The sequence below is a fragment of the Cibotium barometz genome, chromosome 15 (assembly GCF_041138505.1).
Source record: "Cibotium barometz isolate CiBa-2024 chromosome 15, ASM4113850v1, whole genome shotgun sequence".
In the NCBI taxonomy this organism is placed as follows: Eukaryota; Viridiplantae; Streptophyta; class Polypodiopsida; order Cyatheales; family Cibotiaceae; genus Cibotium; species Cibotium barometz.
The window spans coordinates 43710752-43723445 of NC_141060.1; the positions used below are offsets into that span (position 1 = coordinate 43710752).

General features: G+C 43.9%; 1 protein-coding gene across 5 annotated transcripts in view; it reads right to left on the minus strand.

Moving 5' to 3' along the window:
- The window catches only part of LOC147631339 (uncharacterized), a 43816-nt gene that overhangs the window by 843 nt on the left and 30279 nt on the right, over nt 1-12694 (minus strand). The window contains exons 4-11 of one of the 5 annotated variants that reach the window (XM_086809735.1): nt 12224-12351; nt 12011-12112; nt 11509-11659; nt 11134-11386; nt 1865-1969; nt 1648-1729; nt 1037-1157; nt 566-884 (exon numbers count right to left, since the gene is read on the minus strand). In XM_086809735.1, the coding sequence (XP_086665861.1) occupies nt 857-884; nt 1037-1157; nt 1648-1729; nt 1865-1969; nt 11134-11386; nt 11509-11659; nt 12011-12112; nt 12224-12351 (970 nt within the window). In that variant the 3' untranslated portion in view covers nt 566-856. Of the gene's footprint in view, nt 1-565; nt 885-1036; nt 1438-1647; nt 1730-1864; nt 1970-11133; nt 11387-11508; nt 11660-12010; nt 12352-12694 lie in introns of those variants that run through there. The other 4 variants (XM_086809734.1, XR_015267564.1, XM_086809733.1 and 1 more) reach the window with 4 other exon arrangements.

Genomic DNA, 12694 nt, shown 5'->3' on the forward strand with positions numbered 1-12694 from the left:
TTCAGCTTTTCCATATCCCATCACTTATGGTACCCTATACTTGGCATAGTAGGATCTAGATTTTTCATCTTGTATAATCTCAGAGTCTGAGATCTTAGCTTTCAGTTTTCAGTTTTTGCTCACTGTTGCTTTTTCTTTTTTCATCCATGACGAGATTTCATGGACGCTGTATACATCATTTTGGTCTCATAGACCCTTAGGGTCTTTTGACAACGTTAATATAATTCTCTCTCTCTCTCTCTCTCATGATCACCTCATCAGCTCCAGATCCAGGACATGCTCCACCGCCATTGAGCTACCTTTCCACGCAACATAGCTGAGGGAGACCTCTCGGCCATACTCATTAGCCCCATACGTGATATTTTGGAGAGTGGTATACCATCTACTCGAAGCTGATGCTGCTCTCATGTTTCTATGTTCTTAGTATTTCCATGATGAGTTTCCATGGACAGTTTTGTATCACCTAAGTGAGATAGCTATGTTTATTTTTTCTTTCTGTTTTATTTTCCATTCCATGATGAGATATGCCATGGACATTATTGTATCACTTTGGTCTCATAGGCCCATTGGGTCTTTAGTAGACGGTTAATGTATCTTTCTTTCTTTCTTTCTCTCTAGTTTACACATGGAACTCTTGTAGTACTTACTTTACTTTTGTGTCATTTAGACCCATTGGATCTTCAGTAGAGTTAATAAAATCTTTCTTTCATTCTTTGTTTTTCGCATATCACTCATCACAGCACCTAATGGAGGCTATTATTTTACTTAATACATGAGGAATCAGGTAGCATTGTTTTGAAGAGGATTCTAGAGATGCGAGTGTCAAGAGAACCACCTTATATACATCAACATGGGTCTAATGATTATGATGTTTCAAGTCACACCTGCATCGCCATAAAACACACACACATGAGTGCACCTCATGTAAATCAAAGAATTAATTAAATGCACTTAACAAAATCTCTGCTGTGTCAAAAATATTTTACCATTTGGAAGAAGCCACTTCATTTTTCAACCAACAGAGAGGGGCTCAAACCTGCAGAGGTGTGTATCTTTGAAAAGTCTGGCCCGCACAGAGGTTGCTGCCATAGATAGCTCATTCCACAAGTTTTCCAAAGGATGACTTCCGTTCTCGAAAGCAACTTGTAGCAAGTGATCTATCATGCATTAGTTTTTTGGCAGGTCAACCAGTGTGGCAAAACCCCTCATTAATAAAAACAAGACTTTCTTCCAAAGCAAACACTCCACCATTTGAATTAAGAAGCCATTTGCTAGCCTTCTGTCACTGCCATACATCAAATTTCCATTTCCTTTATGCATCTTGTTCTGTGCACACATCCCTTACATTGACTAAGCTTCTATCTCTGCTTGTATAAATTCATAGAGTATAGCCAAATTGGGAAGCTGAAGACTTAATAAAGAGCCTGGCAAACAAAGCTAAAGAACAGGAATAATGTAACTACATTGGCGTCCTTCTATCTTTTCTTGTATAAATTCTTAGAGTAAAGCCAACTTGGGAAGCTGAAGCCTTACTAAAGAACTTGGCAAACAGGAATAATGTAACTACATTGGCATCCTTCTAAATAAGCTATCACAATTCTTAAATGACATGATAGATATTTGCATCCATAAGAAACTCAAAGTTACCTTCGCTTGAAGATGTGACGGCTGTTAGAAAAAGGACTCCTCGAGCATTGACTAAGTGCATCAGTGCTCCATTCAAATCAGCCTGAAATTTCTTAATCAGATCAAATCAGGTTTTTTTCCTACTACTCCTGCATGCCTCTAGCTGTAGCTACAAAAAACCATTCAGTGAGCTGGTGTGAACATTTATGTCAGTTGGGTTTGCACAGTTAAAATATACCTCATGAATGCCCCGCAAAGGAGAACCGACCAAGCCAAAAACAACACAGGCATGATTATCAATTGAAGAATCCTGTGCTTGAGACTGATATGCTCTTTCATGTACCTAAAAAAATGCCATAAGAAACTTTTAAGGATATATAGCAGATTACTGGATGAACTATGTCAGCTCTAAAAACTGAAAGTACAAACCATGTATAGGGGTAGCAAAAGCTTCAATAGCACCCTGCAATTTCTAAAAAATAAGTTGAGACTTTTAAAAAATTTAACAACTTATCACAATCTTAGTCATCTACAACTTCAGAAGTAACATAACTTTATCCATGGACAGCTTACCCTATTCGGTGGGTTAATAAGAAAAGGTCTCTTGCATTAACAAAGTCATGTTTGGAATGTTGTCATACATCTCTCTCTTTGTAGTTCTTTCTAGGGATCATATTTGGGAGAGGACCTGAGGAGACTGGAGAAAATGTAGGTTATGATGTTATCACCCATGATTGGGGAGCAAGCCCTCCATGCCACATGCTATAGTTTTGGCTGAGTTCGGATCAGCATGTCAAGTCCCCACGGATCCCCTCGTGATCGATCTTGGTTCGAAACTCGAATCCTGCAAACAAACGAACAACAAACAAGCAAGGGGGTGCAGGCCTGACTCGCCTCCCAACCATGACAGCCGTGGGCGAGCCCACAGTCTTGGCTGTCCCCACCGAGCCACGAGCTGAGCTAACTAGGTTGACGTACCGACCAACCTCCTCCTCGTGACGTCCCATACCGCCACGAAGCTGCCCTCGCGGGCCTCGAGACTGCTGCCGGCCTCGGCTGCATAAAGCAGGTGCACGTCTGCACTAGATCCAGGCTCCAAGACCATAGAGCTCTCACAAACTCGCGAGACTCTCTGTATCCAATAACTAACCTTGGCCACCCTTTTATAGGCTCTTGGCCGGTCATCGGGCGTCCACATTTGGCCTCCCGCCCGTTAGTATATCCCTAACTCAGCTCGTCAATCAGCCTGCCTAGTTCCAAGCTTCCCCAAGCCTCGAAACTAGTCTTGCATGCGTATAACACACGGTAGATAGACACTGTGCACATGACATACTCCCCTTCCTCTAAGAGCTCACTCCTGAGCTCACTAAAAAGCCAAGGTAATCTCTCTGAAGAGAAGTCAATGTCTCCCATGTAGCGTCCTCCTCAACACGATCCTTCCACTTGATCTTGTATTCCGTGATAAGCGTATGACGCAATCTTCGTTCACGAAAGCCAAGAATCTTTTCAAGTTCGTGCGGAACAAATGTCATGTCCTGGACATCTATAATTTCTTGAGGAGTAACTAACTGATCTGCTCCACCCAGTACTTCTTTAAGTCTACTGACATGAAATACAGGATGAACTTTCACATGAGAAGGCAAATCCAATTCATATGCAACTGAACCAATCCGTCGTGTAACATGAAATGGTCCACAGTATCTAGGGGATAATTTCGGAGATCTACCTGTCCGTAAAGTCTCGGAATCTTTCGGAACTCGCAAATACACCATCGTTCCTTCAGAGAACTCTCTAGGTGAACGATGTCTATTAGAATAAAACCTGTCTCGGTCTTGAGCACTTCTAATAGATTCCTTTGCAACTTGTAACATTTCCTGCATATCTTGCAAAAAATTACGTGCTGCATCATGCTAAAGTCCTGAGAATCCTACTGTAACAGGTGATCTTGGTTGAAAACCGTACATAAGCATGAAAGGACTAAACCCTGTACTCGTATGCTTAGTACTGTTATATGCAAATTCTAACATAGGAAGATAATCCTCCCATGAACTGTCTTTTGGATACATATGCTCGAAGCATATCCTCCAAAATCTGATTCACTCTTTCAGTCTGGCCATCAGATTGAGGATGATCAGAGGAACTCAAATTCAAAGTTGTTTCCAACTTCTCGAAAACAAGTTTCCAAAAATCACTCGTAAACTTAGAGTCCCTATCACTGACTATGTCCTGCGGTAACCCGTACAGTCTAAACAATTGCTCGATAAACTGCCGAGCTAATTGCGTAGCTGTAATAGTCTTCCGGGTCGGTAAAAATCTAGCCATTTTTGTCAAGCGATCTACCACAACCCAAATAGAATCGTGGCCTTGATGTGTTCTTGGCAATCCGGTAATAAAATCCATGGAAATACTTTCCCACTTATTACCTGGGATTTGCAAAGGATGCAACAACCCAGCCTGTCTAAAGCGTTCAGCTTTATTTGCCTGACAAATCTGACACTTGAGAACATAATCTTCTACATACCCTTTCATCTTCGGCCAATAAAAAGTGTGTTTCACTAACGATAGTGTCCTGTGTACCCCAGGGTGTCCAGCACAAGGGGCGTCGTGACACTCCCTCAGAATCTTGGACCTAATGTCCGGGATCTGTGGTACACAAATTTTGTCATTACGAAATAGTAAACCATTCCGAATCATCCACTGACCTCCTGCAGCCTGAATGGTAGACTGCGCAGTCACCGAGTCTTGGTCAATCAATGAGCTCCCGTCCTGGATCTTCTCCCAAAATGGACCAAAATAACTATCAGTCCTGCAAAGCCCTCTCAATGACTGAAATAAGTCAGTAGAAATCTCGGTGAACGACAAAGTATTCACCTCTCTAATCCGACTAAGCGCATCTGCAATATTATTCATGGACCCTTTCCGATAACGGATCTCAAAATCAAAATCTTGCATTAACTCTGCCCAACGAGCTTTCCTTCCTCTCAAATCATCCGCATTACACACATACTTGATTGACTGATGATCAGTCAATACCACAAACTTGGAGCCATATAAATAATGTCTCCAAACCTTGAGAGCATGAATCACAGCATAAAGCTCCTTCTCAAGGGTTGGCCAACGAGATTGAGTGTCGTCTAGCTTTTTACTTTCAAAAGCAACCAGTCTACCATCTTGAAATAAAGCAGCCCCAATAGCATAGTCACTGGCATCAGTTTCAAGAACATAAGGCCGACTAGGATCAGGCAATGCTAAGATAGGTGCTTCCTTGACTTTATCTTTCAAAAGTCTGAAGGCCATATCCAAATCATTATTCCAAGTGATAGGCTGATTGGACTTCCGTCCACGACCTTTCAATAAGTCGGTCATCGGTAGTGTGAGCTGAGAGTACTCCCGTACAGATTTCCGAAGAAACACTACAAAACCGAGAAAAGAACGAAGTTGTTTCACTGTTCGCGGTATAGGCCAGTCCAAAACCTTCTGAACTCGGTCATAGTCAATGCTCAATCCATCTCTAGTGATCTTGTGTCCCAAGTAAATGATGTCGGTCATAAAGAACTCACATTTACTGAATTTAGCATATAGTCGATTCTGTCTTAAAATAGATAAGACAATCATGAGGTGTCTGACATGATCCTCAAGAGTACGACTATAAATCAGAATATTATCCAGGAACACCACCACAAATTTCCCCAAATGTTTACGAAAAAGATCGTTCATCATTTGTTGGAAAGTGGCTGGAGCATTGGTTAACCCAAAAGGTAATACGAGAAACTCGTAATGGCCATACCTAGTCCGAAAGGCGGTTCTTTCGACATGCCTTTCATGAATACGTATCTGGTGATAGCCAGTACGCAAATCTATCTTCGTGAAATATTTCGCTCCTGCTAACCGGTCAATTAGGTCATCTGATCTAGGGAGAGGATAACGGTTCTTAATTGTCAACTTGTTCAATCTTTTGTAATCTATACACATTCTCCAAGTATTGTCCTTCTTTCTCCTAAGCAACACAGGTGCACCCCAAGGTGATTTACTTGGACGGATCTGGCCCATCCTCAAATAATCTTCGAGTTGTTTAGCCAACTCATCTTCCTCAGCTTGGCTCATCCTATAAGGTGGAATACTCACAGGATGAGCACCACGGATCAAGTCAATACGATGATCTACTGCCCGTTCAGGTGGTAAACCCGATGGCAATTCCTTAGGAAATACGTCTTGAAACGAATCAAGTATCTTCTGTAATTCTTTGCTTTCAAACACACTTAATTCATTCACATCCAAAGAAGGGATGAGAAAAGAAGAAAGTGGAATCAAGACACAATGGAAAGCGGTGTACAAAGAAGAATTCATTATATTTCCAAAATCAATAGTATTTACAAGAGGTCCCTGAGAGGGATGAATACAATAACCTAAAATACTATACTTGGTGTCCCTATGCTGAAAAGAAAAAATATGACTAGACCAATCTATCTGGACGTCAAGAGTCTTAAACCACTCAATCCCTAATAACAAGTCTACATTTTCCAGATGCATGACATAGCATTCCAGAGTGTCTTTGTAGTCCTGAATCTGGATTGGAAGCATCTCCACCTTGCGATCCCAAAATTGTCTGCCCAGTTATGCGAACTGCCAGGGTCTAAAAGAATGTGAATTTTATGGCCATTCACTTCTCCATAAACTCGGAGAAGATCATGCATGCCAAATACCTTAGAATTGAACAGACAATCAGAACAAGTACTAGGGCGAGAAAGTACAGTAATTGACGTACCTGTCAAAGACAACTGGTTAGCTGCCTTTGGCTTGGGTCCTGCGTTTGACTTGGTACCCTTTTGCTTTGGGCACTCATTACGCATGTGTCCTTTTTCTTCGCAGATAAAACAACGTCCTTCTTTCTTGAGCTTTAAAGCCCTAAGGAGTCGTTTCTTCTTCGCTGGTGTCGAACTTGAATTCTTCGAAGGTTGGTCCGAAGACTTGCCTTCAGTCGTGTTAGCCATAGGTGCGGAGAACTTTCTTTTATACTTGTTCCCCTGCTCGGTAACGGGTTTCGACTTGGAAGAGACCATCGTATCATCATAGATACGAGCTGAATGAATGGCCTCGTCCAATGTTTTACATTTGTTATTTTTAACCTGTAATCGGTACGAGTCTGGTAAACCAGCTACGAAAAACCCCAAAAGAGTAGTGGGATCCATCTTTGTAGCTTTCATCTGCAAGTCACGAAACTTCTGGAGGTAGACCTCATAAGTGAGGTGCTGCGAGGTCATGGTCAAAGCTGAAAACCAGGCAACAACATCATAGTCATCCTCTTTCTTGAGGAATTCTTTCTTGAAAATGTCTTCAAATTGTGCCCAAGTCGTTGGCTTTGGATTCAGTTCCTTCCACCAAAGCAAAGCTTTGCCGGACAGGAAACCTGCTGCTAACTGTATCTTCTTTCCATCATCATATGGATGAAACTGAAAGTGAACTTGCCACTTGTGTAGCCAAGTGTCCACGATCTCCTTGGTTCTCTGCTTTTGCTCGCCCCCGAACGGTTCCGGAGTAATATTGGGACCTAAAGCAGAAGCTAAGGTATCCATTCCCGAGAAAGTAGAGAGGGTAGTGGTCAAGAGAGCGATGGAGTTCTGCAAAGCCTGCATCTGGGCTGCGATTTGTGCCTGACGTTCCGACGAAGAAGCTTCGAGAGCTACTTTGAACTCTTGGAAATCTGATTTTGACACAAACTCGTCAAAAAGATCGGCATCAGTGCCTTCCGTAGCCGGCAAGCCTTCACGTTCCACAAGGGGCTCCAACTCTGATTCTTGGGTCGACATCGTGAAGAGGGTACGTGGAGAGAAAATTTGGTCTTTGCACAACAAAAGTGCGAACGAACTCGAGAGCTTGAGAGCTTGAAAACTTGAGAACTTGAGAACTCGAGAGATGTGTGGCAAGAAGCCCACTAGAGGGGTTTATAAAGGTTTCCCAAAAGCCAAAAAATCTCGAAGAGCTAAGCTTAGCTTTTGCTTTAGCTTTTGTGTTTTTTTTTTGGTGAATAAATATATATATATATATATATATTAATATATATATATATCTGGATATATATATTCTCTTGTCTTAAAAATAAAAACCTTGGAAACCTTAGAGAGGGGAGGACTTTTAAACCTTTTTTAAAAAAAATTTAAACTCCCCTAAAAAAAACAAAAACGAAAGCACTAAAACGATGCTTTCCTTACGTGTTTTTTTTTTTCGCTTCCCTCCTGGCGCCTGGATTAGCCCGCCGCTGCCTGCTGACGTGGAGAGCTGGCCGATGCTGCTGTCGTCATGGCTGCCGACGCCAGAACTGTCTGCGAATGCGCCTGCGCCAGCCCTGCATAGGTGGGGTCACCCGTCCACATGCGCCTGGGCGTTGCCTGGGTTGGCTGCGCAGGCCTGGCCTAGGCGCTGCCTGGCTGGGGCGCCTGCGTAGGCCTGGGCTGGCCTGGGCGCCTACATGGGCCTGGGCGCCTGGCCACGCAGGCCCATGCGCCCGCCTGTATACGCTCCTGCTCGCCTGCCACGTCAACAAAACTCGCCAACAAACCCATTCGCCAATGATTAAGTGATCCAGCAGTTCTCTTGCTCTCCCTCTCTCGTTCGTTCAACGAAAAGAAACGAAAAGCATCATGCTTTTTTTTTCCCCTGTTTTTCTGTTTTCTCTCATGCAACTGTACAACACGACTCCCCTTCTTTGCAAAAGCAATCAACCCTACCAAAACTACCATCTCCCATCAACATGGGGTTCTTTGATGAAGAAAAAACACATACAAAATCTGAAAACTGCAGTATGCAGAGAAAAAACAGCAAGCTTTTTTAACACATACCGTTCTTCGACCTCTTCTTCTCTACCTACCGACTTGCTCGTTCACGAGGTATGCTCTGATACCACTGTCAAGTCCCCACGGATCCCCTCGTGATCAATCTTGGTTCGAAACTCGGATCCTGCAAACAAACGAACAACAAACAAGCAAGGGGGTGCAGGCCCGACTCACCTCCCAACCATGACAGCCGTGGGCGAGCCCACAGTCTTGGCTGTCCCCACCGAGCCACGAGCTGAGCTAACTAGGTTGACGTACCGACCAACCTCCTCCTCGTGATGTCCCATACCGTCACGAAGCTGCCCTCGCGGGCCTCGAGACTGCTACCGGCCTCGGCTGCATAAAGCAGGTGCACGTCTGCACAAGATCCAGGCTCCAAGACCATAGAGCTCTCACAAACTCGTGAGACTCTCTGTATCCAATAACTAACCTTGGCCACCCTTTTATAGGCTCTTGGCCGGTCATCGGGCGTCCACACTTGGCCGCCCGCCCGTCCATACTTGGGTGCCCGCTCGTTAGTATATCCCTAACTCAGCTCGTCAATCAGCCTGCCTAGTTCCAAGCTTCCCCAAGCCTCGAAACTAGTCTTGCATGCGTATAGCACACGGTAGATACCCACTGTGCACATGACACAACACCAGATCATCCACACCATTACAGATATACGTCATATTTACACATTAAACAGAGACCGCGTCCCATGGTTGACTCTCGAGTATTCGAGACAGTTAGCACAGGAGGGTCATATCAGTGGACCACAAACACCATTGTGTCCATCCACAAAGCAGGAAACTCCATGGATACGAATAACTACAAGACTATCATGATTGGCCACACAATGGCCAAGACATATGGAGTAATGTTAGTGCAGAGAGCAGCCAAAGTCATGGTCTTTTAGAGGCAGAGATAAGCTCTATGGCTGAGAGATCAGCTCTATGGCTATATGGAGTAATGTTAGTGCAGAGAGCAGCCAAAGTCATGGTCTTTTAAAAAACCTATGATGTTGCATACAGCTATCCTTCTTGTCCAGGGATGCCCTGTCGAGATTGTCAAGAGGTATGTATACCTCGGAGTGACCTCTACAGGTCCCCACTTTTGCCTCCACTGATCGACTAGCCAATAGACTAGCCAGAGGCCACACCTTCGTAGCCCGTCTGGAGAAAGTGTTAAATATTTGACACTGAGACTGTCACGATAACTAATCAGGCGTCCATGACATTCCGGCCGTGGAACCCCGATAAAATGATGAAATCAGCAAGGTCATATGACTCCAGCACAGACTCCATCATAACCTTCCAGATGCCGTAATTGTTCCCGTCTAACGGTCCACTGGGAACGTGGGGAGAGTCGGGATTTTCACATGCTTCTCAGCCATCTCTAATAAATCTGCCATCGCGGGGATGTAACTGAAAGGGTGGGTAGCAAGTGGTTGTCCAGCAACTTGCCCCGCCTTCCTCTTGCTACTTCTCTTCCTGAACAGTCCAAACAATCCACCAATCAGCAACGTAACAATCCCCCTCTTGCTTAGAAAACTCCCAAGATCTTTCAAGAGCTTAGGGCTCTGATACCATGTCAAAATACGCGGCGGAAATGACAACCAAATCTGAGACCACAAGAGCAAGTAGAGTGCAGAAAATAGACAGCACAAGAGAAGGAGAGAGATAGGCGTATAACTCTTCTCTATACACAAGATCCCGAGGAAAAAACTGAATGAATACAATGTGGGGCAATGGGGCCTATTTATATGGCCCCATCATGCAGTCGGCCAGCGCTAGCATGCGCCGCCAGCCCTCACGACTGGGCACATCCAGTCGGCCAGCAGTAAAAACTCCACGACACCTTCTGATCAGGTCGGCCAGCTCCACGTGTACAAGAGTGCAGTCGGCCAGTATCTGAAGTCTCCTGCCAGCCTATGGCAGCCACCCACACCATGGAAAAATGGGGGAAAAATGGGGAAAAAATACGGGGAGTGAGGAAAAATGATAAAACACCTATACAGGGCGGGCACACCCACAACAGAGGCCCTGGTGTCTGATAAAGACAGGAGATGACTTCTAACATTGTCGTACCAGTAGATAAATGTCACGATAACTCATCAGGCATCCACAACCCCCTCCTACATAGTCTATCTACCCCACCTAACAACCCCTCCTGCATAATCTATCTACCCCACCTAGGTCCATAGCCAATGGAAGCGCCTTCTTGAGGGCAGCTCCAGAGAGGGCTATGAAAGAGTGACCGGTAGCTTATACATCCAGAGCCCCAGCATTACTTGGCATTAAGGCCCCCAATAAGGTTCTTGCCCCCTAGGCCATGGAGGAACCCCTACCCTCCGTTTCCCAGACTTTACCTCTGTAATCTGTTTAACTTACATAATTTTCTTTACTTCAATAATTTTCTTACGCTTTCAAATTCAAAGTCTCCCAAATCGGATTAGCACATAGTTTGGAACCAATCTGTAATTTATAATTTTTGGGAGGGTTTAAAGGTATTTGTTAGCATATTCCTACCTTCATGTTTTACTACAGCCTTTCCTGTCGACTTTTTGGGATGCGTTGCCACATTCTTTTATGGGGGAAATAGGTACCTTTACATTGATAATGCCAATGCAGTTTGCATGATTGAAATTGCACTTTGCAAGCATACAGCTACACAATGGCAATCAGCAGAAAAATACCTTGAATCTGGTGTCTGCAGCTATAATCTCAGCAAACCGGCTTGCTACATTTTCTTGTCCATTAGGAAAAACGTTTGCTATGCTAATCTGATGGTCAACCTGAGCATTTGTGAATGCATGCTGCAGTAACTCCAATTCATCATTATTTAAGCCAATGAATACCACAGATGTAGTTGGCGGGCACTCCCATTGCCCACCAAAAGTGGCCTCTGACCTTTTCTTTCCACTCCAATGGAAGATCAAACGAATATGTCTGAACCAGAAAATATCAACATGTTACAATCATTAGTGGAAAGTGAAGTGAGAAGAGACATCAAGTACACTATACATTGAACAAAAAGTCAAGGCAAGACACATTAGTTTGAAGGAAATCACCTGCTTTCATTCAGCCACAGAACTCCCTTGGCCCTTAACAGACCCTTCATATGAAACATCTGATTTGTTATAATGCTCTGCAGCTTGACCATACACAATGGTACAGAACTGGAAAATGTGACCGAAGATATAGAGGCCAAGGGATGCATGCCTATACCACAGCCAATACATATGCAAAACTCTGTTCAGCTTGAAATCACTAAAAGACTCGACCAAAACACTAAAAGACCCAAGGAACTCCACAGGCACACACAGCGTAGTGGTGAAGGAATTCCACTTTGCTGGGTCAGGACCTGGGTTCAAACCCTGCTAGCCACACCTGCTGACGTGATGTTTTCTATCACTAAAAAATACTTATAATTTAACATAATAAAACACCCCAAAAAATGTATCACACCCGCAGGTGCATGCACTTGTCCACACGCATGTACAAAATATACATATTTACATATATGCGCACTATGTCAGATGATTCATGAAGATCTCAAACAGGTGACCATACTTAAGTTTGACAGCTCCATGCTTTCATGCTCCATCATGCTCCTTGCACAACCCATGTCCACGTTTCTCTTCTTCAAAGTTCCTTTGCTTGTGGACACACTATCTGAATGAATTGAAGGCCTAAAATAAGGTGATCCTGAATAGCTTTCATGTGATAGAATACCATCAAAAGCTTCTGTCATTGCAACTGTTACAGAAGGAGATGCTTCATAACTTGATACATCTAACACGAGGTCAAGAGGAACCCTGCAAAACCTGCAGCGTACCGCCTTAGATCCCCCAGTCTCTCTCTCAATTCGATCCTCAACATCTGATATTGTACCCAAGCTTGCCAGATCACACCTAAGGTTCACAAATAAAATGGTCAATCTTGTAGTTCCTTGTACTTGAGGATTAATTAATCCTCTCTCTCTCTCTCTCTCTCTCTCTCTCTCTCTCTCTCTCTCACACACACACACACACACACACACACATGGTTATGGTATTCCACACCTCCTATACCCAGTTTTGCAGGCCGTACAGAGATCACTTACATGGGTTGCAGGATTGAGGGGGTGCACTCATATGTCTATCTTCGAGCTACCTTCACTAGTCCAATCTTCTCTATGAAAATGTCACATGCACTCTGCACTCGGTGCATGGTGACAAACTGGCTCATCATCAGCAGTGCAACAGTTGTACAGTA